Source organism: Onychostruthus taczanowskii, unplaced genomic scaffold, assembly GCF_017590055.1.
Source record: "Onychostruthus taczanowskii isolate IOZ18803 unplaced genomic scaffold, ASM1759005v1 scaffold20, whole genome shotgun sequence".
Lineage (NCBI taxonomy): Eukaryota > Metazoa > Chordata > Aves > Passeriformes > Passeridae > Onychostruthus > Onychostruthus taczanowskii.
Window position 1 is genome coordinate 4,285,259 of NW_024499240.1, and position 26,736 is coordinate 4,311,994.

The following is a 26,736-nucleotide window of genomic DNA, read 5'->3' on the forward strand; positions in this document are numbered from 1 at the left end:
TATGAACATTGCGATTCCTTGTTTTAATAGGGCATGGTGATAAATATATACAATGAAATATATACAATGACCCTTTCTCTTCCAACTTGACTAATTTATCTTGCTTTTTGTATCACGTAAAGGTATAAATTAGACCTTCTAAATACTAAAACATAACATTATATGCCATTCTCACATGGTCTATCATTCAATTCCCAAAGCTGTTTTCATATGAAAATTCCTAGAGACATGAAAAAACGTCACTATCTATTTTTACTGCATCTTTTTCTTCTCGCTGAACATGACACACTACAGAGAAGACCATGCATTGGATTTATGCAGTAGATATAGAACATTCTGTTTTTACATCATACTTAAAAATTTTAACATTTTGGCTGTTTTTATAACTAGGAGTATATACCAAGTCTGTTTTTTTAATTAATTCAAAATTTCATTTAGAATCAAAACACAGGAATGTCTGGATTATTCTTAATCTAATTATTTATCAAATTGTATATGTCATCTGTGGGTTTTAGCCTTATTAAGCTACTTCACTTGCTTCCTTAATCTTTTGAATTCCCTTCAAAATTGTAGCAACCCGATCAATAAAATATCCTCTGAAAATGAGACTATCTTGTTGCTAACTCCTTTTTCACAGCAACAATTGACAAGATAGCTTTAGCTAACATTAAGTACACAAAGCTTCAAAACATGGATATTAGCTTTAATATTCTTGACATACATTATACCTCAAATAAGCAAAATTTTCAGCCTCTTGGATAAGTGCTCCTCTGCAACCATAAGTGTTTTAAAATAACAAAACACATTCCATCTCTAAATTGCTGTGATCCCAGATGAAGCCTATTCTGATATGTTTTTTATTTCTTGTTTATACAAATTCATTATAAGTTCTGTTGAACAGGTGCAAGTATAACAGAAACTGATATTGGGAGGCTCTTTACAGTGATAATCTGCAGATATTGTCTTGATTTAAATGGGGCATCATCAGAACACATGGAGTAAATTTAATTGTTCTACCTTGATTGCACACAATCAGGATACAGACACTTCTGTTATTCTCTGGTATTTGCTTCCCAGGAGGTTAGGAATGTAGCTTCTGTCACTATAGGATTCTACTTGAAAGCAGGTAAAAACATTTTTCCCTAAGGAGAAAGCAAAAGCAGGTGTATCACACACTTGCCTACATTGTTGAAAACGTGCACAGCACATACAAACTACAACAAATGAAACATTCAATCTTTTTAATATATTGAAATGCATTTTGCACATATGGATGAAAGAGAAAACCTGCAATATTCTACTAAGATGTGAAAATACATTACCATTTGGGAAAATAAAAAGTTTGAAGATAGGTCTTGCTACCTCCAGTCCTTACCTTGATTGCTTTGCTTACCCAGATTTCACTCTATTTTTGTGATGAATAGTCCCCTTTCTCTTCTCGCCTCCTCTATTTCTTAATTTAAATAATTTAATTAATTAATTTAATTTCATTCATTTCTAGGCCAAGGTCCTCACCCTGCACCACCATATCCCGTTACAAATCTTCTCCATAAACCATGTCCACAGTGTCCTGTTGCTCAGCTCCCTGTTCTGCATCTCATTTTTCTTGGTCAGTCTATCCAAGATTGCTTCTCACCCTAGCTCCCAGAGGAAACACTCCCTGTCTTGCCTGCCTTTGAGCTGCATCTTCATCTTTCTCCCCTCTTGCTTTCAAATCAGGCAAGTTCTCCTTTTGGTTGCTTGGTACTAGCAAGAAGTGAAGGATGGTCACTCAGCAGAGAAGAATTTCCTTCTCAGCCCAAAGCCCAGTCCAGGCATGACCTGCATGCCAGGAGGCACAGATAAAAGGAAGAACCTGCTAAGACACCCATGGTAACCCAGGTAGTTCCTACTGACTACATACAAAGTGCAACTGCATACAGGAGACTTACCTTGTCCAAATCCTGGATGATTCTTAAGAGAAGGGGAACTGGCACATAACTGATGTAAAAAACCCCTCATGTCCAATCCTTGTTCCAAATGTGGAGAAAGGTCAACACATACTGAAAGGCAAAGTGAACTGCATTATTAACGATAGCAGTGTTTAATATTTTTGCAACATGTATACATGTTTTATTTCCAAGGTTGTTCAACCACTCATTATGAAGATGCTCTATGGAGAAGAAATGGTTTATATATGAACTATTATCACAGACAACATACCCATATTCAAGGACAGGCTTGGTGGGACTTTGAGCAACCTGGTCTAGTGGAAGGTGTCCCTGCCTGCAGCAGAGGGGTTGGAACTAGATGATCTTTAAGGTTCCTTCAAACCCAAACCATTCTATGATTCTCTGACACTTGACTTAAAATGATTAAAAAATACAGCCACCACCACTATATATAATTTAGCATCTATACAATTAATTGCATTCACTCAAAAAGAAAAAGCAATCTGTACAGAAGGAAATAAATCTCCCTTTTTTCAATTCTAACAATAACTCAACCAGCCAACTTTACTGCAAATGTCTGTGTATATAGCTCCTTGGGAAACTGCTCAGTTGTCCACTACACATAGGAAAAAGAGGAAGCAAACCATATGTTCAAAGAGCACACTGGAACACTGAGTAAAGTTCACACCACAAATGAAAATGAAGTAGCAGAATTTATGTAAAGTGATTTCCACCACTGTTTAATACAAATTCTGGGGTTGTTTGCTACAACTTTTTAGCCATTATTAACCAGCAGAAACAGGAGATTAGCAGTACAGTTTCCAAGACAATAAACTTTTCCCTGGTGTTCCTGGAGGTCTACTCAGCATGGTGAGTCTCCTCATCATGCCTGCACTTGGCTGTCCTCTTCAGATTCCGTCAATTTGTGAATGTGGCACAAGCACATGCCTTTGTTCTGCTAAAAAAAGGTGTTGTTTTTTTGTTTTTTTTTTTTTTTTTCAAATATGAGCCAATTGTTATTGACTAGATACTTCAAGATTAGTGTGAGAAAAAAAGTTGGAAATTTTCTTTACTTTTTAACTTGCTCACACTTCCTTAAAAATTAAGCAAGATGTAAACAAATAAGTACCATGTACATCTGGGCAAAAAATACATAGTATTCATAAAGCATGCCAAAGACACTGAAGCTGAAGAACAGTTCTAGCAAGACTACCTTTCTCTAATTGCCATTACGAATTCATGTTTGAAACAACCAAAAAACTCCACAAAAAAATAAAGAAAATTTGCAAGTACAAATTAAAATGTTTTATATTTATAGAATGCGTATAAATCAATTTTAGGTTAACATCAGATTAAAGAATCAACTTCATATGTCAAAAGTGAAACTTAAGTGCATTTTTCTGTATTAATAAACTAGGGTTTTTTTTCCTCCAGAAATTAATTAACAATAAGCTCTTTTAAACTGCCTTTCCTATATACATGTCTGCATCTCTTTTTCTTCTTTTATTTCAGTAGTCCTTCTTGCTTAATACAGATAATTTGGAAGCATTTTAAAAATATGTCTTTGATTAAGCTTTTTGAAAACTAAAATGTCATGAAGCCAAAATACAGAAAGTGCTACTCAGATTCAAAAGTTCTTATTGGGAATTGTCCCTTTTTCCATATTCCCTTCTGTGAATCTTACAACTGCTCAGAGAGTGGATATTCTACACTTAAAATAGCAGCTCATCTTATTACTTCCAAATCAGGCACTATTATTCTAAAAGAGGCAGCCAATACTTGCCCTGTAATTGTGGAAGAGAAACAGCTGATTTTGCTTAAGGCCATTCAAAATTCAGGGTTTGTTTTTTTGTGATGTCACACTTTTGTTTAACTAACAACATAGCATATTAAAATCTTGCCAGAATCAATATACCCTCATGAGTGCCAAAGCAAACATTACGTTAGCCTCCACAAATGGAAAATTTACATCACACATGAATAAGACTGCATGATGCTCAAGAACTTATCATCATCACTTCCCTGGAAAATTCTACAAGTGAAAATGATTTGTGCCAGCTAAGAGCTATGTCTATTCAGAAGTCACAACTAATAAAACAGAATAGCAACATATTTAAAATATAAGGAGACATTTATTTATATTATTCATGAGGATGCTACAATCTCTCTTAAGGCTTTAAGAAACACAGCTGTGTTTTAACCTTGGATTTATGCCATGAGAATTTTATTGCAGGTTACAGTATTGCTATTGCTAACCAAAGCTTTCTAAGCCTCTTAATTCATAAAACAGTATCTTCCTCTAATGGGAGTTTAAAATATATCAAAAATTCAGGATCAGACCTCTTATTGCACCTCATTCTTGAAACATATCTGGGTTAAAGGGGATGAAGATATTTGGTATCCCTGTTTAGATAATGTAGGATTTTCTTCCTAGAAGACCATCAGTCCTCCTTAGCTTAGCAACTAACAACTTGCAAAAAGATCAATGGGCTGGGCTGTCAGCTGTGACATGTTTACACTTCAGCCTAAAACAAAAGCAACAAAAGAGACTTTGAGTGTCACTTTATTAATAGCACTCAAAACTACATGCTATAGATTACATGCTTCCCACACCCTTGTTTAAAGAGATTTATTTTATTCATTCACCTTTCTCTTGTTCTCTCCTCCTTGTGGCAAAGTGATTTAAAATTACATTTAAATAGCAAAGCGGCATAGTGGAATCCTTAAATACAAGCTCAACAGCCTCAGGATCATGTTCTACATTTGAAAACAGTGCTTTCAGTTCACTTTTCTTCTTAAAAGAATTCGAAGTGGACAGGACTAGTCCTGTCCTTTACTGTATCCCCACCCAGTCAATAAAAAACACTGTGTTTTTTCTTTCTAATATAGAATCCCTAAGAAAGCAACTTCTTTTTGTAAAGACCAAAAATATCTCGGCTGCCAGATAGATTACCATTCTAGTGTGACTACATTACCCCATAACATTATTAATAAAATGTACTTAGGACTACTGTGTTTGCTCCTCCCTCTAGCATATCTAACTTATCATAAAAATAATATTTGTATTTATCCAGACAACTATCCAATATTAACTATTTGGTTTCAGAACAGTTTTGGCATTTTGGTAATGGTTTTCTACAAGAAACGTTCAGTTTACAACCTAGAGCACTTGAAATGTAATGCATTATATTTGAATTTGGCATGTTCCTTATGAGCATGTAGATGAGAAGTGGAGACAGCATAATAAATCAGTCACAGTGGAGGACAAATATCACCGAGTAATCTGATACGTATACATATCACATGCAGTTAGTGTGAAAGGATAGCTACATGCAAACCAGAAAAAGATTTTTTGTCCTCATTATTTATGCACCAAGAAATTTCCCTCCAAAGAGGAAATACAGTCATAAGGCACAGTTGTTGAAAAGGATGTGAGTCAGAAATTAACATAGTGCAGCCCGTAGTAATAGTGAGAACAGATACTCTGTTTCTCTAAATCTCTGAAACAATACACTTCAGACTAAGCTTTTTACATATGTGAATTTCAACAGGAATGAGGTATATACTTATTGACTATTCATATTCAAGGGAGTAAAATAATTCCTGGTCACAGTTATGAAAAGATTATTGCATATTAAGCAGAAGTCAGAAATGGCTGTTATTTCCCCCCAGATTTTTCTCATACATATGAATTTACAAAGAAAAGAAAGTCAGAGAAAGGTTTTCAGTTCAATACATTTATTCAACTTTTTTATACTTTTCAGTGGCTAACACAACATTTACACATACTTAAATGAAAATACACATACTTAAATTTGCTTCAGTTTCTGAAGTTCAAGTCTGTACTGCATTTCTGGAGTAAAATTATTTACAAGGGTGCCTTTTGGTGCTTTCTTCAGGAGTATGCAGAGACAGCAATGGCTTCTGGAACTTGCTTTGTATCCAAACTCGCTGCATTTTCACTTTTTTCTTTCTGTTTACTTGTAATCGCCGATCAACTAAATTCTGTACTTCAGTTAATCCAGCCAAGGTGAACATGTTCCATACCTCATCTATTTTTTCATATGAAGAATTATTGCAATTAAAAAAAAAAAAGTAATTTGTAGAACATAGTAATTACCAACCTGTAGTTCAACCAAAGATGAAAGTAAATCTGTTTTGCAATTTGAAAGCTAAAGGACACTGTCTGTAATAAGGCTTTTGTTAGAAATTCATTTTCAGCTCTTGATTTATATTGCAGTAAAAGTTGTTATGTTGAGGCCCAACTCACAGTTATTACTCACAGCATCCACAGATACCCTTTCTTCACAAGGTTCAAGATGCCATAGTTGAGTAAACAAATGCATGCCATTTGGTCACTGTTCACGTATTATCAAGATAAAGCTACTTCCCCTGACAAATGACAATCCAGACTTTTATGCCATATATAGCTACAGACTGTCCTTCCAAGCATGTTTACCTCAATTTTAACAGAGAAATCATGTGCATGGTTAAATAATAAAATTTGAGCATACAATTACACACAGGACACTTAAAGAGAAATTTCCTGTGATATCTGTAAGCAACCTTGCAGGACCCCAAATGCAACAAGTGTGCAGAGAAAGGAAATTATTTTCTTACAGCAGTTAGCTTTGGGCTTTTTAAAAGCAGAGAATTTTTTTTAAGCCAATGAAACCTTCTTTAAATTTATGTTTTAAGATGAGCTTTCATAGTCCAAATCACCTTGAGAAACACTCAACCCATTCTATGAAACTATTACACTTCATACCTTTGGTAAAGAAATATACTCTGGTTCCATCTCCTCTTACATAAAAATTTTCTGACAAGCAACGACCTAAGAAATTAGAGCAATAATGAAAACGGACATGTCACTTTTTTCCCCAGAAAGAGCTAAAATGAACAGTGAAATACAAAACATTCAGGAATTACCTTCTTTAAAACGAAGTTGAGCTGTATCATATCTTCCGTAGTCTCGAAATAACAACATTCCTCCAGGCTTCAGAAGCTTAGCCAACCTATTTACAACCCCTTGCATCCTTAGAGAATAGATGAGATGCTGGTGAAGTTTGCAAACATAAGCAACCAAGTTTGCTGCCACAGACCAAAAAGGCAGCACCACCTAAGAGTAAGAGACTGTTCAGGACAGTAGTTGTGCACAGAACTACAGCCTTGCCTACATAAACAGAAGTTTTGCACACACAGAAAGAAGTGTAATGTGCACAAAAAGTGAAAGTGCTTTGAGAAATTTCATCCAGCAGAACTAGAAGACCTTAATTACACAGCTTGAAGAAAGTTTAATACTTCCAATTCTGCAACCAAATTTTAGAGGTGCCTTCTAGCATAATTGAAGTGTGTTAAAAATTGACTGCAAGAGTTGCAATTATCAAAAACTAAACACAACAGCCTAGAGAAAAATTACTAAGTAACAATTTTCTGACTATAAATGTATCCCTCTCACATGTCCTTTCCATCTTTTCAATGTACCCAAGTTCTGCACCATGATTCCGATGGTTTTCTTTTTCATTTCCCACTTTCAAAGTTTCCAGAAAAAAATGTATACTGAGTAAGATGAATCTGGATCACATTTTCCTTTATGCAGTCATTTTAATTCTATGAGATGACAGTAATGACTAAGGCATCTTTGGAAAGTGGGTCTCAAAACACAGAAATCTACATGAAAATCTTTGTGTGTGTATACACATTCATGTACAGAAAAGCATCCCTGTCAGCCCTGTGGAAAAAACCCAATCCAAACCAAAAATGACAACCCACCCCCCTCAAATTAAAAAAAAAAAAAAAGGCAACAAAAAAAACTCCAAAACAAAAAGAAAACAAACAAAACAGAAAATCAACCACAAAAACCTCAAACGTATTCTTAAGAGACTAATAGGAAAAGATCCACAGAAATTCTTACAGAACACCTGATTACTGCTTCTACAGGCACAGTGACTTAATGAATCACTGTTGTCCATCTCTTTCTGGCAGCATCACTGGAGTTACAGAGATCTAAAGTCTCCTGATTGAACTGTTTTTGAAACGTGGACCCTGGCTTTGTGTGACTCATGCTCATTTCTGAATAAACAGAAAGGAGAAAGATGCTATACAGAGAAGGTTTTTCTGTATAAAGCTAATCACTAGTAGCAGGGAAACAGTTCTCAGACTTAAGCAAATACTGTTCTGTACACCAAGCCCATTTTAATGACATTCTTGAAGTAATAAATGTATTATCACACAAACAGCATGTATTTCCCTTCATATAAACTAGTTAGAGTCAAGAAGTTTAACTTACCTGCACTCTTTTACACTTTTTGCATTAAAAAAGGTCACAATCAGCCAACCTTAACAGTCATAAAATTTGGTTCATTAGACATTGAGAGGCATTAGCAAAGGCTAGCAGTACTCAACACCATACATGAAAATTAGATCAAATGTTCATAATCCAAACGAGTATACAAAATTAATATACAAAATTATAGATCCATTTCAGTTTAAAAGGGCTGAATGTAAGCATTTGAATGTGGCTAAATCAGCAATCTAAGTCTATATCAACATATTGCAAGGTGTTAAATCACGAATGTTTGGTTTTGATCACTCAAAATAACTACCTTCTAGAAGACTTTCAGTCCGGTTTTTTAATTTGCCTTTTTTTGAATCTGCCACTTCTAGTAGAGACGTACTTAGTTACAATATAGCCCTTGAATTTTGATGGAGACTGGAGACTCACTAATTATAATTAGCCTGACCAGCTTCTCTCCTGAAGCCTGAAAATTGTAAACAGCATTTAAAATATCTCATATATGCTGTATCTTATTAAATAACAACGATTCATCATCTTCTTTTGCTATTATTGAAAACCTTCAGTTAAAAAAGAGATTTAACCCATTTGCTTTGCCCTTTAGTCTTCACTTACCTGTCAGGATGAATAGTAGAGAGCACAAAGACAAGGAGAATGACATCCAGGATCTCATCTGGAAAAGGATAGGGTAAAGCATCATCACACACATCATGAACAAAGGCAGAACACCAGGCTGAATTGTAGGACGAATGTGACTGTCAGGAAAAAGATGAAAAGAGGCACAGAGAGAACAGTAGTAGTTAATACGTTTACTGTGACTCAAGACACATTTTTTCTTCAATTATTCTGCATTGTAAAACATCTCATATAAAAGCCCATTCTGTCCGGTATCTTACTCAAGCTGAGAAGCAAGCTCACTGATGGTATTCATTCCTCTCTGCATACAGTATGACTTTGTTCTTTGGAATATTGAAAACTTCAGTTAAAAGTTGTCAAAGCCATCACATTCTTTTTCACGAAGATGGCTTCCTGGCAGCCTCCTGAATTACAGACTTGTAAGGTACTCTAAAGCGAGTGCATGAATTACCTTTACCAGCTCCACTGCTCCTGAAGCAAAATCACAACAGTATAGAAAGGTTCCAGGTGTATTGCTAGGAAAACAAAACATCAGTTAGAAAATTATTAATGTATAAGATAAAAGTCTACATCAGTGTTCATGAAACTTCAGAGAGTCCTCTGGGGTTCTCCACAGGCTTGATCAAGCATGCTTTATTGATGTCTAGCACATGGAAAGCCACATAGGTTGTAATGAACCAATAGGGCAGACAAATTCATAAGAATACCAACAGACAGCTAGTACAAAAAGAATTATAGCCTTGTCTGTGAGGAAGCAAAAATGAAAAGAAAAAAGGTCACAGAGGCTGTCAGAACTGATGACAGTGTCCTGGTGCTGTAATGCATAAATGCACATTAATAGGTCACATTTTCTTACAGGAGCACTGCATTTATTAGCCCATGCATGCAGTTTAGTTAGCAATATGATTTGGGCAGGGATGGAGAGTTGCAAAAGTCATCCAGTTCTATAGAAATTTGGGGTTCCATGTATCACCTTGCTGTTCTTTTGATTTGATTAAGCATTATTGGTTATTATACTCCATTATCTCCTTTGTTTTCCAGCCAGGATGAATAAGCACTTCCTGTAGCACTGTTTTCCCTTCTCTTCCCATCCAAGACTCAGCCAGCTGCAAATTTCCTTGTACCATTCATCAGACACTAGTAATTCTAGGGAGAAGTTTTTTCACCTCTGAAGGATAAACTGAGAAAGCTATTCAAAACCCACTAAGAGATGACCTCATGATCAACTCATGATCAATTTAATTAATTTAAAATATATTTAAGGTTTTAGATAGATGGCTTCTTTAGAAGGGAATCAATAAACTCTGCCAGTGCCTGTAAGATCTCACAATATACACAGCTAAGCTAGTGACTTCTGAAGGTTCAACAGGAGAATGCTTCTGGAACAAAATATACTCCATGCTTGCTTGGTTTGCTGAGCAAAACCTTTATCAACTCTGTGACCACCATGAGAATTGATGAATTTACATATTTATTATGAATGAGGACAAGCAGCCAGGTTTTGGACCCAGTCAGTCCCTTGGGAAAGGTTAAGCTGATTACCTAATAGACTTGTTAGAATCTTGGGGGTTTCTTTGTTTTTTAAGAGCAGAATAGGAGCTATGTAAAAAGTCCACTTGAGACAAAGATATGGCTTGATCTGTTTTTATGACACACTGTATTAAAAAGCACTAACTTAAATTTTAAGGGAGGCGGGGGAAGAGGTTTAAGAGTTACATTACTAACTTTAGTGAAATTTTCTTTTGTAGCCAGGGTACACTTGCTTGACACTGGCTTGTTTTTATATGCATATAATTATATGCATATAGATATTTTATATGCAGACAATTGCCAGAATGGCAATTTTTATATTATTCAATTCAGAGTAAAACAAACAGGCTAATACCAAGCCTGCTTAGAGACAAGAGATCTTTCCATTAAGTCATATACAAGACAAACAAGCAAGTTGTTCAATGTATCAACCACTGTGATTGACTGAAGGATTTACACACGAATAGAGATCTCCAGGAAAAATACCTGACGAGTAGATTCTTAATTATCAGAAATGCCAATCTATGACTAATGCCTCCTGTGAGGAAAACACAAAAGTTTGTCTCATCTTTTTCAACACAGCCACATGATATCTTTTCCTATATAGGGCTCCTTTCAAAGATATCATATGAAACCAGGCTCTCCTTTCACTACATGCTGTCTAAAGCAAAGCATTTGTTGTGGGATGAAGATGCATTGCTAACAGAGGTTTCACATATGACCCTGGTGCACCACTTAATTCCTCCTGCTGCATTTTCATATCTGCAAAATAGAGAATTTTTGTATAACGGTGATACTAGCAATCAGAATTCATTGATAGAATAGCGAATTGTGTTGTTCTCAAGCCCTTATAGGCATGAATAGAAAGAAATGTATTTCAACCCTTGAAATATACATAGCCTTTCCAATAAAACCTTCCTGCCTACATGGATGGGAGGACAAGCTGTCATAACAGATTTTTCTAAAACTGGAAGCTAAGTGGATTAAGATGTTTCAGTGAATTAAGTAATGTGATACAGGACTTGTGCCTTGACACTAAAACCACAAGTAATGTGACAAATATACCATCCAAATCAGAAAAAATAGAACTTCTTTCCAGTAGATCACATGCCATTATCTATGGTCTCTATAATTTTGGCCTTTTGAAGAGATACCTGGTAGCTTTACAGTGATCTTTAAGACAAGAGAATATTTCACCTGCCTGAGATTAACTACAAGAACTCAGCCTGAATGCACCGAAAGACCAACTTTGTCAGCAAATATGATCCTCCAAGACCAGGGTGGAGCAATATGAGGAGTATCCTGTACTGATGCCACCAATATTATTTGTGGTTCGACACACTAAGAATCTTAGCGCTGTAAAATGTTCACTCAACGCTTCCTGCAGCACTGATCCAGCACCAACATTTGGTGAAAATGAAGATATGAATTCAACATTCATATTTGGAAATCCAACACAATTTACCATAAAACTTTCAGAATAGGAAAGACACTGTTTCCAGCTCCACAACCAACCTAAAATCAGAAGAGAAAGATAAAGTTAAAATAAATGATCAATTAAAACCTTCTTTTGTTATTTTTGTCTTAAATTAGTTGGCCAGTAGAACCCATTAGACTTGAAGAAATGTTGGACAGAAAGGGTATAATCAGCTAATACCACAATTCTCAAATCATTTACATGATCATGTTTCTCCCCAACGTCTTTCTGAAGCTAAAACAGAATCCGTCTCTCAAACTGCATAAGAAAATGTAATACTCTTGTCCAGTTTCACCATTTGGCAAGAATGCAGCAATTACTTGCACTTTGAGACAAAGCACTTAAACTCACACCTCTCCTTAGGAAATAAGAAACCTGATTTTCAATGAAAATGGAATCTAACAATCTAGCCCTATTCTGATTTGGGAAAAATTGTAAAGGGAAAACCAAGCCTAGATTTAGGTTTCTCTGAAAGTTTCTGCCATAAATGAATGTAGTATGTAACATTCCAAAGTCTTGCTTTCTTGATACTTAGTAAGGGTCTTTATCGGATTTTTGAGTAATTACTTGGAGTCCTTTATGATGGGCAGAACATTTGCAGTGCATTACCTCTAATATTCGGTAAGTGGCATCGCAGCCAGGGAAGGATTCTACCTTGCCAAGTTCTTCTCCACACTTTTTACCTTGAGGATTGTCAGTAAGAGCTTTTACTTGATTTTTATTATATACATATCCTTGTACAGCAGTAGAACCAGATCCATACTTTTTCTCCCAGTATTTTTCTCCTTCTTCAGACGTTCCATTTTTGAGTAAAAAACTGTTGTCGTTATTTATTTTCATGTGTTCCAAAGATATTTCTTCTCTTTTGAACTCTTGTCTCCTTTTTTCTGGAAGAATTTCTGGAAACTCCAGAAACAGCCAATTGCGATCCTTGAAAAAGTTATTTTTATGTGTCTTGTAAAATTCATTCCAATATTTACTAGCTTCTCTCTCATATTTATCTGAAATTAAAACAGAACAAAACCTTGGTGAATATGAGCTTAGCTAGAAAATACTCTAAAGCAACATATAATTTTGACCTCAAATATACAGTTTAAAAATCCATAGAGCCACACATTGTACATTTAAATTAAAACACATGGATTTTGTGTGTCACCTTAACGTGTGCTCAAAATAACTCCTATGAAGGTTTAATTAGATTTTATGACACTTAGGAAGGGGTTGACAGGCTTACAGCATATTTTTAAACATATAGTGACATCATGGAACAGCACCACCAAAATACAGAATCTGAAGATTCTTAGACAAGCTTTCATGTCTCAAATTATAAAAACAATGCATTTTTTCAATTATTTAAGAAATAGTAAATTGAAATTCTTTAATGCTTTATGAAATTCTGTAATCAATGGCAAATTTTCTGGTACCTCATCACCTATTAAAAAAAAATTCCAGTTTTGTGAACTGGACTGATAAATGCTACTGCATAGCAAATAGACAGTAATTCACACTTAAGCATTCAACAATACAGAAGGAACATACTTGCTTTCTTATTTTCAAAACACTTCAGAGTCTTACAACAGACTTTTGTGTTTAGTTTTAATTCACAAAACATTCTAACTGAGTGGCAGAATGTCAGAAAGTAGGACTGGAAGGGATTTCACACAGTCAAAGAATTCATATCTCTTCTCCACAAACATCTGTCCAACTTATTCTTAAAATACCACCTTTCACATACAACTTTCTTCAGTAATATATTACAGTCCTTAATTTTCTACACAGTTAGAAACCTTTTCCACTACCTAAGAACCTCTATCTTGCAATTAGGTCAAGCAATTCTTGTCCCAGCTAGGGATCAAGCAGACAAAGCAAAGATGACTTTCTTTTTCTCTTTGTAACACTTATTTACATATTTGAAGTATTTTACTATGCCTCCATAAACAATCTCTTTTCTAAATTGTCTAAAACTAACTCTTTTCTTTTTCGTTTTTAGACTTCTGATAATTTCAAATTTTCTTCTCTAGATTCTCTTGAATTGATTTACTACTTTTGGGTGCTGTATTCTGGCAAAGGCATTATCACTGCAGAGCAAAAGGAGTATTTTATGAGGCTTCCAGGTTGTAATCCTGTTTATAACTCCCAGCTTGCCATTTTGCAACAGCGTGACACTGCTGATTCAGCTAGTGATTCACCACAACTCTCAGATCTTCTGCAAAATGACTACCAAGCCAATTGTTCCAAAACCTAGCTTGTTTTTTTTTTTCTCAAGGAATTATTCTGAAGCAAAGAAATCTGCACCATTTTTAGCAAATTTATATATTTCAGATTCTTTTTTTTCCATCATTTGTCCAGACCTTTCTGAATCTTAATCCTGTCCTTCACCATACTTAAAATGTGTTTTCACTTAACATCATCTTCAAGTCTCTAATTTCCTGAGGTGACTAATGAAAACACCAAGCAGAACTGGACACAGAATAAAACACTCCTCTGCCCAGCACAGCCTTCCATTCTGAAAGGATCTCTCTAGGCATTCATTCACCCAAAGGCAGTTTCATTAGCTCTCACTTGCTAACTTGCTTATGAAAATGTCAAGTAAAGCAAATCAGAAGCCTGACTAAGGATAAACTTCAGGACATCTGCTGCTTTTCCCTTATCCCCAGGGCTTGTAACCTTCTCCAAGAAGGAAAATAGCTTGATTTTACATGATTTATTCTTGAAAAAATATTTGTTGGCCAGTATTCATCTCCTTTGTTCTTCTGAACCCAATGTCTGCAAGCTCTGGATGTACTCTTCCAGTATTTTTCCAGGAACTAAAACCAATTATCTGACTCTTCTTTTTTTCCCACCTCCTTTTTAAAAAAGCAGATATTCTCTTTTCTGCTTTTCCACTCATCCATGTACTCTATGGATGTACTTTGTATCCTGCTCTTTCTCACTTCAAGAACAAAATCTTTCCTCCTTCTCACTAGCACTAATTGTGCTAGCCACTGGACTGGAGCTAGCTAACCCTTTCAAAGGAAGCCTGATAAAAAGATAAGAATTACAGCTTTTCAGTGTCTCTTGTTGATGGTTTTCTCTTCCTTATCCCTCCTAAGTACCAAACAAAATCTTTTTTCTTGTTTTTTCCCCCTTATTTCCAAAGCATTTGCAGAACTATCTTGCCACCCCTGACATCTGTTGCTGCAAAAGAGTACCTCATATAATGTGCTGCCTTTCCTATTTTGTTCTCACTCACACCAACACATTAATTCTTTTCATATAAATGTACTGAGTAAATGTACAGTGCACTTCTACTACTCTCTTTAAATCTTAACATATTATTTCCTAAATTGCTACAGCTTTTCAGAGATAAACAAGGCTGAGAATTATCATTAGAGGCACAGACAGGCAGTGGGAAGTGGTAAGGAGGTGGCAGAATGCCTTGTCCTAGAAATCTGCATAATGTTTTAAAATTAACATTTAATACATCCAATTGTATCATTAAAGGGCAGGACCCAGCCCTGTAATTGTAATTGTATAGGCCTGTTTTATATTAAAAGTTCAGAGTTGACTGAGGTCATATATATATCAGATTTCAATAGTTTAAGCTGCACATTTATAGATTGCTCAGCTTCAGTATAAAAACCAAAAGCCTTCTAGTCAAAAGATTCTTTAATTATTATCACCCCTTGCTATAGTCACAATTTTCCTACAAGTCTTCTCAGAGCCCTTGTACTTAAATTCACATCAAGTTTTCCAGATTTCAGAACTGAAGGAAAGAAATAGCTAAAGTCAGCCTTTCAAACTGTATTAGTATGGAATGACATGGATTTAAGTGAAGGAATACTTTACTTTGCATTTTTGCACAGGTCATTCCCGCATCTCTGTGTAATAACATGCATGCAGTAATAACAAATTTTTATTTGATTTTGTGTATTTAATTAGCCTACCCACAAAATATTCCAAAGCATGTAAAAATTACATAACTAAAAAACATATAAATGTCCAAGAAAAAAAACCAAAAAAATGCCAAAAGACCCCAAACAAACAAACAAACACCAAAACAAAAACAACAACCAAAAAAACTACCAAAAAGCCCCAAAAAAAGCCAAAGGAAAAAGCCCACCAACCAACCAACAACGACAAAAAAAACCCCACAAAAACCACAAAGAAACAAAACAAACAAACCAACCAAACAACCTTTACTTTGTCTATCGATTTTTCTCCATAAAAGAATCTTCAACTGCTAGCAAGCATGCCTTGAAACTGCACATGCTAATATGTAAATCAAATTCCTAAATGTAATATCAGGAGTTCATTCAGTTGCACTGCTCTTGCTTTAAAAAGGCTCACCAGAGATCTTCTACTTCAGTAATATAATAGAATTGTTGAAATCTGTCTTTTTTCCCCTCACTGTAGTTTTCAAGGCTCCAAAATAACCTGCTCATTAGCCTTGGTTTAGTTCATTGTTTACACTAATAGGCCAAAATGTACTTCCATTTGCAGAATGCAGCTGAAGCTTTCTGAAGGAACACTATCAGCAATGCTCACCTATTCAAATTCTAGACAGAGGGGCATTCATAGGAAATGTCCTTGGATTCTTGTGTTTCATGGCAATAGCCAAATGCCTGATTATGCCATTTCTCACCAGCACAAACTAACTTCTAATTGATTGTAGATGAAGAATGCAAGGTTCCATGAACACACAAGCATACAGCTTACTTTTTAATTACGAGCTCTTTTTCAGCTTTTTATACAAATCAAGTTAAGATATTAGATGTAATTTTTGAAAAAACAAACATTGCACTCCTGTATGGAGGTAAAGAATGTGACAGGTAACAGAGAAAGGCAGGATGACAATCTCAGAGTATTCAAGGTGATGAAGGGCACACAATGCAAGGCACATTCTCAGCTAATTCAAATAAACTCCACCATGTGCCTTAGCTACACCAAGGCATAGGATCATCACGACACTATCTGGCAGATTCAAAACATGCTAAGTAAACAGAGGCACAGATATCCAAGTAACCACTTTCAGAATACCCTTGTAACAGAACAACAAATGAAGCATCCAGTCTTCTATGCTACTATCAAGTTGATATTCCAGCTTCAGCAATCATAACTACCCTAGAGTTTAGTCTATGGTTTAGTTTGCCAGTTTGAAACTAGAGCTATCACTCCTCAGAAACCCAGAATACATTAAATTTCCTTCTGAAGACAGGCACAAAGCTCCTTAATCCCTTAGAGAGCAGACCATACAGGACGTACTGGAACACCTTCCATGCAAAGTGAACACAGATTCCTGAAGCACTCCCAGCTCACCCTGGCAAAGGCAGCAAGCTGGGACCAGCTGGGACCACTGCAACTTTCATGGCATTTAACAGAAATACGGTGCAATGAACAGAAACAAGCTCTCTAAATAGTGCACAAATCACTGAAAAGCATTTGAATATTGTACATGGGAATCTTCATCCCCAGCACACTAGCTGATTGCAAATTCATCCCCTTTGATTCTGTAAAAGCCTCGTGTAGTAGGAGTTGTATTCTGGAGGACTGCAAAATGGGTCAGAACAACTGCACCACACTGATGCACGTGTTTTACATAGAGTCTACTGCCACCCTAATTGTAAAACTGGTCAAATAAGTGACTGGATTGTTAGGAAAAACACACTCTGAGATCTTTTGAGGCAACAAAGGGAAAAAACCCCAAAAAACAAATTAAAAAATTTACACAAAAGTATGTAGAAATAATAAGAGTGTTCCTGAATTCTACAGCATCTTCAAATGTTTTAATAAAGAGCATTAAATTTTTTTTATACCATTTGAAATTTGTTACCTTGGTCTTCCAGTTGAACTCTCACAAGAGAGTTCTCTGTTGCTTTTTTCTTGGCATTCTCCTCTTCTTCTTGTGACCATTGCATGTGGTCCCTGCAGAAGGCAATTGAAGCAACAGGTTTTCAATAGGGTTTTTCATGATATTTTTCCCCAGGAAAATTCAGTCATGAATTAGCTACACTGTCTCAAATCTCAAATACCTTTTTTTTTTTTTTTTGAGTGCAAGCAAATGACCACAAGGAGACTGACAGTTAAAACTAAGTTTCTGTGTATGATAGATAAAAACGAATTACTAATTAGGTAAAAATCAAGTGACTAAGAAACATATCCCAACAGCCAAGAGAGTAAAGTAGAATGTATTTCTTTTATTAATAACAGGATTATATGTATCTTGCAAATTGAGTGTGTTACAGGAGTGTATTTTGAGTATCCCATTAGAACTGTATTTAGCTGAATACAATAAGAGACCTACTAACAAACACCCTAATGCAAGAAACACCTCACATTAATAGTGTTTACAATGAGGAATTAAGGACTAGCAAAGAAATCAGCTGTTCTGAAACAGGGAGCATAATCCACCTATTCAATTGGAACAGGTGGAATTGATAAATAGGATTTTACTCTTCTGAGGACTAGAGATAGGTAACAGTAAAAAAAAAAAAAAAAAAAAAAAACACAGAATGAGACATTTGTAAGACAAGTCAAGCAGTGCTGCAATGTTTCAAAGTCTATGGCATCTATACTTGTGTAAAGTGGTTACCTAAATGTTATGCTAATCCATGGTCACATAACCAAACCCAGATCTGACCCTGATGACTAAACTGCCTTCCCTGCAGATTCTGGTTTGGATCAGATCACAATGGGGAGGGCCCAAAAATGTGCTGCAGCACGTTTTCGAAAGCCAATCAGCTGTCCCTCCAAATTGTCCAGTCTGAACAGATAAATTAGATAATATAATTCAAGTAATCCATTAGATCCTAATCCTAGTGAAATCAGCTAACTTAAAGCCCATGACTAAAATTTCATTGGTTACTGTGGGAAAAGGAAGAAGGTGCCAACTTGAAAAGAGTTGATTGTCTCTAAAAGCTAATGAGTATCTTCCTTTTCCGTACTTGGTGACATATAGGTAATTTAATTATTAGACCTTCACTGTTCCTCTTTTGTTAATTGTGGGAGACTAATTGGTATGTATTTGTCTGCTTGCCTCAGACTTGATTTCCGCCTCTCCGCTGAAATATTTCTCATTATTGTCCCCAGCAGGTTGCCTCTCCCCTTCCTGTATTTGTTCATATACCAAATGTTCCTGTGCAGTGTCATGGCTCTGACAGACATGCTGCAGTAGAATAAAACTGAGTGGCCGAAGCATTATCAGGCAGACATCCCCTTGGAAACTCTTGCTTCCCTCACTGCTGTCATCAGTTTTGACCTTGCCTATTCCAGCAAGCTGAAACCAAGGACTATTCATATGGCAATATTACACAGTCAGCCCTTCTGACAGATGACTTGCTGCACCGTAATCTTTAGCTGATCAATTTTAATCCATCATCGCGTGTCTGTCAGAGCCCTTAGGGGCTCTACACACAATACTAAAGGGCCTGAAGCCCTCCATCTTCATTAACAGCCTTTTTTTCCCTCCTTGGAAATTCATAAAGCCCCTTTTGATGCTTTTGTAGGAATTTCTATGTGGTAGATCCCAAATAGTACTGCTGCAACACTTCTTGATCAAAATCTACAGAAGAGGGGACATTGCACAGTTCTTACAGCAATTGTTTACATAGTGTGGATGCTTCACATGAGGCAGCTCCTTCAGCAACACAAGCTGGTAGGAACACAGGACACATAAGAACTCTAAGCACAGAATTGTTTAAATACAGAAGTGTTTTAAGCTGAACACTGAGAGCAGCAAAGTAAGCTATCCATTTTAACCACACCAGGAACTGTTAACTGAGTAGGCCTGATATGAGACCAAACAATGCTGCTTTCAGTTCAGCCTATTCAACTTAGTCTTTTTTCACTAACTTGTTTGCTAACTTAGGGTTTAATTATCTCTGTGATAATGTGAAAACTGGTTCAATTACTGACCTGAACAGAAGCAGGCATTTTTTGCTCCAATGTTTAGCATCATTCATTATTTCTCTCTCAAAATGACAGAAAAGCACCACAACAGGCATCTAAAGCATTAGTTCCCAATTTTAATTTATTTAGTATTTCTAGCAGCAATGGTAGCAGCTCTTGTCTCTCTGCCAATTCACACAAAAAGAATGCCACTTTATGAACTAACAAAGATGATGAGTGGAAAACAAAAGGACATCATACATCAATGTTACAGAAGACAAATATCTTATGAGCATCTCACCCTGTATAATCTATTTAGCACTACCACCACATCCTAATTCTCCTTATCTCCCTAGTGAGAACCCTGCCAATGCAATGAGCTTCAGAAACAGTGACCTACACCCCAGCATAGCCAGGTTCTTGATTTATCAAGACCATCACCACTTCCATGCACCTCTGTTTCAATTCAATTTCACCTGTTTTCCCATCTGAGCTACATAGATTCACCTGCAGATCCACTTTCTGAACAACTCTGTTTCTTCACTTCCACCTTCACAATCCATCCCTGCACAATCCATCCCTTCACAATCCATTCACCTGCATCAAAGTTTGATAATTCTGTGTTAGACTGTCACCAAAGGGTAGCAGGTAAAACTGAAGCTACACATGATCAATTTTTTCGAAGGAAATTATAAAAAAAACAGAGTTTCATAAAAAACAATGTTACAGGAAAAGGGTGGCCCTTTTCTCAAAATCTTTTCCTCCCTTGATTATACCTTGATTATATAGCCTACATTTCAATCAGCACTTACACTGATTTTACATTTTATGTAAAGGATTCATCCACCTAGCAGGAAGCACTAAGCCTGGAAGACACTTAAGAACTACATTGCATATAGATTTATGAAACACAGAGACAAACTTTACACTCTTAACACAATAATCACAGAGCTTCCAGCTTCCTTGACCAAGGAGGTATGGCCAACTCCAAATTTAGCCTGAAAGTGGTAAGCATTAGGGAGCTAATCCAGTACGCAATGTACCTAGAAACTTTCTGCCATTTTAAATAACATGGACTAGCTTATCTCTACATCCTCTGTCTCCCAATTGATTACTGAACCATAATAATATTTACCTTTCCTTGACTAACTATCAGCTTTTAACACAAGTCACTGAGAGGTCGTAACTGTCAGATTACTTGTGACAGTCTCAGGTTTCCTCTAGTGCTACCTTCATATGTCTATTCTGGCAGCACCTTGTTTTAGACACCCACACCACTATTCACCAGAGCAAACAGTACACAAAATGATATGAAAATGATCCTTGAAGAAACATCTCACCACATGTTATGCTCAAAGACCTTAGAAGGATCAGTTAAAACCCGTGATCCGAGTGGAACCGTTGGTCGTCTATTACTTTGGTGCCTGTATTGCATCTTGTTTTTCCTCAGACATAAAGCAGAAAGCCTTGTAACGAAGTTTGGTGTGTTGAGAGACCTGAAAACACATTTAACTCAAATTACAGTTTTGCAGTAACCCAACTGTTTATGTCACTTACATGAGAGACTGGTCAAATAACCAAGAACAGCTATCAGATTTACTAAAAATAATTTACCAAAATATCAATTCAAATGCTTTTTAGAAAAGGCAACATCCCTTCAGTGTGCTGAAAGCCCAGATAATCCCAAAGGAGGCTACTGAAACCAGTCAAAAGATAAATTACCTGATATAATTTCAAAGTCCTGTCAGAGAGGGGAAGGAAAAGAGATACACAGTAAAACAATAACCCAAGACTGATATTGTACCTTTACAAATGCAAGCAAGAAATGACCAGTAAAGAAACCACTTCTTCTAGTGGGTACACACTGTCAGCAAAATTGACACTTTTCACCCCACTCATTTTCTTCAAAAGATTTCACTCTGGAACTGTGACTATTGTTTTATGCTTTTAAATAGGAAATTAAATATCTTTTTTTAAGTGTAAACATAGTGCACAGAGCTTTCCAACATTTCTGCCATTTATTCTCCTGATCCCTGTTCACTGCTGTCTTTGAAATGTAATTGTTATACATGTTTAATTTCTACCAATGGAAATTATAAAGTGATTCAGATTTTTCTATTACATGCATAATTTTATCTAATATTGCTATATTTTACTTTACTTGGAATATCTTCACAAAGGATCAATAATGAAAGAAAACAAGTGTGTCTAGCTAGTATTAGCAATTTTTGCATATTCTTATTAATGTAAGCTTTCTATGAGACTAATAAAATTAAACACCCCTCCTCCTACTTTTACTCTGATGGGCTTTTGTTCTTTATTCCTTAAAATTATTTTAAGTCCTATTTTCTCCTGCCTTTTTTCTCTTCTTTTTTTGCAGTGCTGCTTCCATAAAAACCACATATACAAATTCAATGCACTGGAAATCCAAAACCTAGTTACAAAAGAACAGGCACTAGAAAACATTCTGTGCAAATTGGTTGCAAAACAAAGATTTCTATCTCGAGGAAAATAGTAGTATTTGATCACAAGTCTTGTACTGTGAATTGAAAATTATTAATCTGTACACATCAATACAATGACTGGCAAAGGAATCACTTCAATTAAATTAACAATTCCTCATTTATCATGTACTTTTGAATGAGTCATGCTTTAAAAAGAACATTGTTTATTCATTTTAAGCCTACAGAAAAAGAAAGGAAAGAAGATTAAAATGTCTTTTTATTTGTCAAAGTTTAAATAAAATGGAGTTTGCCTTATTGTTGACAATGCCAAACAAAACCACTGTTAATTCTGGCTGCTGAGACTCTAATGTTACCAAGACATGGAAGCATTACCATACAGTGAATATGTAACATTTAGGCCTATTAAAAAAATCAAAACTTCTTCTAATGTTAATGAGTTTATTGTGTTTTTTTGGTTTTTTTTTAATGAGGCTCACCAACCAAAACTATTCCAATTTATACTTCAATTATTACAAATTTTTAATGTTTTTTATTTGAAAATATGTATGCATTTTTCATAACATAATCCATAATTATTAACATATATGGGATATAATGAAATAGTAATTATGATACATGAAAATTAAGGCCTCATGACAATTTCTGCAAAATGTGTAATTTATATAAAGGCAATGAAAAATAAAATTCTTGAAAACAAAAACATATAGAAAGTCCTCCAGAACCCCAAACCACAATACGAAATTATTATTATTAAATTATAGAAATGCTTGGATAAAGATTCCATTATTACATTGCAAACTGTTTACAAATCCTCTTCCTCCCTCAATCATTTGAAAAAACCTGAGTTAGTATCTTGCATTTCCTGTGCCAGCATTGATATTCACCATAAAATACAATGATTCAGCTGCTAGGCTAGTCACATAATTTTTCTTGGCTTTCTAAATATCTCAATAAGAACATGACAAGATGCACAGATGGGAACTACAGTCAGATGACTAAGATGATCTTACATCAGTAAAACCCAGATATGCAAGCCTTTCTATGAAAAAGTGAGCCTTTGAGTGATAGCTGAAGAATTTTAGCAGATAAATTCTGAAAATGTAAGACAAGTGGGGTAGGTGAGGAAGTTTCCTGTTGCAATCTATGTTAAACATGAATGAACTCCCTTGAGACATGCATGTACATCCCTGAGAATTATAAGTCATCCATAGATCATGGGATTAATTTGCAACATGGCTACTAAAAGCTCAAAATGCATTAAATCACTTTTAAGCCTAAATTCTGTTTTCTGAAGGGAGCCATTGTTTGATTGTTTAACTGAAGTTTGTTAATGAAACAGGCAAACACCCTTTCTTGTTATCAGGTAAGATGATCATACCCTGAAGTTATGACAGCAAGAAATGTTGCCTGAAAGAATTAGGAGTTCTTTCCCTGTTCACAGTCACAGTCAGGAATACTTTAAGTTTGATTATTAGTCAAAGAACTCAACTTTCATCTTTAAGGAAATTAACATAAAACTGAATTACAATAAAAATTACTAAATTTTGTAGCAGCATAACTATTTTTCAGAAAAAAAACCCTTAAAGAAAGAATGCACTTGATAACAATGTTGAAGAGAAACATGGAAGTCTTTGTTTCCCCATGGAGCACGGCCTTTTACACTTTACAGCTTTGTCTTTGTTACAACTAGAGATTAGGTCCTCAATTTAATTAAGAAATTTTAAGAAACAAGCAAACACGGCATCTTTAGTACAGCTTTTTGCAGGTGAACATGCAGAAGAATGTACACACATCAACACACATAGCCAGACCTCAAGTTGGCATTAAATAAATTGATGTTGTCATTAAAACCCTGAGCAGTCACAGTCTTAGAAGAAAAACTAGATATAGGAGAAAAGAACTGTTCTAAGATTCTTTAACAGTCAATTACACCCCAAAACATTTAGTAAAACTCTTAACTGATGAGTAAAATTCTTTAAAAGTATCAATTCTGAGAGAGACATCAGAGGAAAAAAAAACCCAACCAAACAAAAAGAACAGAAATAACCTGTTACTTTTGTCCAATAACCTAATTTAATGAACATATTGAATGAAAATATTTTGACATTCAGCTGATCTCCAACTACAAATCTAACAACATCTTTCATCTCCAATCACTATGCCTACTTGTAGAGTCTCTGTTATAAAGACAAAAATAGCCTATATTAGGAACAGTATGTGCAGCTTTTGTTACATTCCTAGACAGAAAAGTATTCTGGAAACAATTAACTTCATACTTCTGCTTGGTACCTTGAAGATTACCTAGACAACGTTTGACCATTAATCCCCAACGCTCTTCTGTAAAGCCTTGCTAATCTGTATTATCACCAACAAACACTACCAAAACTCAAAACACCTTACACAAAACAGGTGCAAGTGGCAATCGGGGACAGAAAGGAAAAAAAAATTCAAGATAATGGTAATACAGAAGGTATAACTACGAATTACCAGTGGTTATCTTAAAAATGCATACATGTTAATATTACTTAATATTTCCAATCTGGCTGGGGGTGGGGGTGACTTTACCGTCAACCAAACTCATTCATTAACTGAGTGCTTAATCTTATTCTGTATGACCAAGTGACTAATCATGCCCTCTTGGGGCTTCATAATTAGTTTTTCAATTATATACTTCCAAAAAAGTATGCACATTTGAAACAACATGGTATTTCACAACTTCTCAAACTCAACAGATCTAAAAATTTCAACTGTTTTTCTTTCTCATGCACCACACATGATGCAGACCTCCCTGTGAGCATATAGCAACTTCAGTAAAACTGCTGCAAAGCAGTCTCCCAAGGAAAAAGAAAAAAAAATTATTATTTATTTTGATTCCTATAGAGACAGCAAAGTTAAGATTAGTTAAAAAGCAAATCGGATAAAAACAAACAAACCTGCCCCACCAGATATGATTTTAATCACATATACATGTGCTGAGAAGTGCCTGTTCCTCCACAAGTGAGATAGTCTGTTAAAAATAGTTGAGCAAAGAGGAAATAGTTTATGCAATGAGAGAAAAGGGGAGATAAATCCTGCGGATTTACCGGAAACATTTACTTGAATAATCAAAGAAGGGTTCCTTGTTACCCTGCACACCCTCTGCTGGCTGCTACTTACTTACACAGGAAGGAGGAAAAAGGAAAAAAAAAAGCTATTGAGACTTTAGATGTATGGGTACACATACTTGCACAGTGAAGGTACATCTAAACCTCCAAATGCCAACACTTAAACTATTTTAAACATACTATCTACAAAATACTGAATATTTAAATGTATTGCCTAACAAAAGATAATTTGTCTCAACACCAACTATGGTGTTTTTTTTAAAGGTGATGAGAATTGGGATACAGCAGCATGAATTTTACTACTGTCTACAGTTTATATTCAAGAACCTCATCCATTTACATTCTTGCAGGACTCTGGATGTCCATGTGTACTTTGATGAGCTACAACCTGCCTTGCCAGCTCTGAAGTCACTGGCGATGTTGCAAATCCACTGGACAGTAAGCTCCACTTACTGCCCTAATCGGCTCTTTGAAGGAGCAACTGCAACCACTGTGTTTGTGTTTAGCTCCCTTCAAGAAATAACTGCAAAGCACCAGTTAATTTAAAGGACTCTCTCTTTCCTTCAGTATCAGTGAAGATTCAAGGTTCCACTCAGATCCTGAAGAATAGATATGGGCACACAAAAAGATCAGCAACTTTTGATTACCCCATTTGGGCGCTTGGCCTCCGGCAAGGAAGAGAAACGAGTCTGTCTCCAGACTTCAGTTGCACTGCTGGCAAGTAGCGACTGATGACCGTGACAGCAATTGGGATGTACCTCTAAAAATACAAAAATGAAGTGTCATACATCTTAAGAAGTTTCTACTGACGTTGGAGTTTTAAACGGGTTTCAACCGGTCCCTTAACCTTCCCCCAGCTCCGGGTACGCTCAATCCCACGGTGCCATACCCAAAAAGGCTCGCGGCCTTGTGGTGCCAAAGGCTCGCAGGTGCCAGGCCAGGCGCTCGTCCCGGGAATGCCCTGCGCCCAACCCCAAGGGCTAAGGTCTACAGCAGGAACATTTTAAAAGAAAGAACATACCAGTTCCCACTTCTCCTTAACTAGCTACCACTAACAAAACTTTCCTGACTTAATTGAAAAAACAACGGGTAAAATGTTTCCATCTGCACGCCCCGTACGTCGAGCGCCCACACCATTCAGCGCAGGATGGGCGGGGAGCGCGGCCGGGGCAGAGCTCCTGGTGCGCGGGCGGCTGCGCGGTACCGGCCGGCGGCCGCTGCCGGCGATTCTCACCGAGCCCTGCGCAACGCCTGCTCCTGCCCGGTCCTCGGAGCGGTGCCTTACCAGCACCAAAGCCGCAGCGCTCCCGTACGGGAGGGTGACCCCGCTCGGCCGGCCCCCGCGGGCACCACGCGGCCGCCTCAGCCGGCCAGGCCCGCCCAGGAGCGGCGGCGGGACGTAAAGTCCGGGAGCGCCGAGAGATTCCGCTCC

General features: G+C 36.3%; 1 protein-coding gene across 5 annotated transcripts; it reads right to left on the reverse strand.

The window, feature by feature from the left end:
• Positions 1 to 935: 935 nt before the first annotated feature.
• METTL8 (methyltransferase like 8) lies at positions 936 to 26,719 on the reverse strand. 5 transcript variants are annotated; one of them, XM_041403322.1, is made up of 11 exons: positions 26,590 to 26,719; positions 25,952 to 26,064; positions 21,076 to 21,231; positions 17,682 to 17,773; positions 12,479 to 12,870; positions 11,858 to 11,907; positions 9,314 to 9,377; positions 8,842 to 8,981; positions 6,861 to 6,967; positions 6,700 to 6,765; positions 5,653 to 5,983 (listed from the first exon to the last, which is right to left on the reverse strand). In XM_041403322.1, exons 2-11 carry the CDS (start codon positions 25,954 to 25,956, stop codon positions 5,796 to 5,798), a joined length of 1,260 nt encoding a protein of 419 aa, XP_041259256.1. In that variant the 5' UTR covers positions 25,957 to 26,064; positions 26,590 to 26,719; the 3' UTR covers positions 5,653 to 5,795. The 5 variants fall into 5 exon arrangements, 4 of the variants coding, with proteins under 4 accessions (XP_041259256.1, XP_041259255.1, XP_041259257.1 ...); XM_041403321.1 differs by having other exon boundaries at positions 26,539 to 26,670; XM_041403323.1 differs by lacking the exon at positions 26,590 to 26,719 and adding an exon at positions 26,326 to 26,461.
• Positions 26,720 to 26,736: the final 17 nt, after the last annotated feature.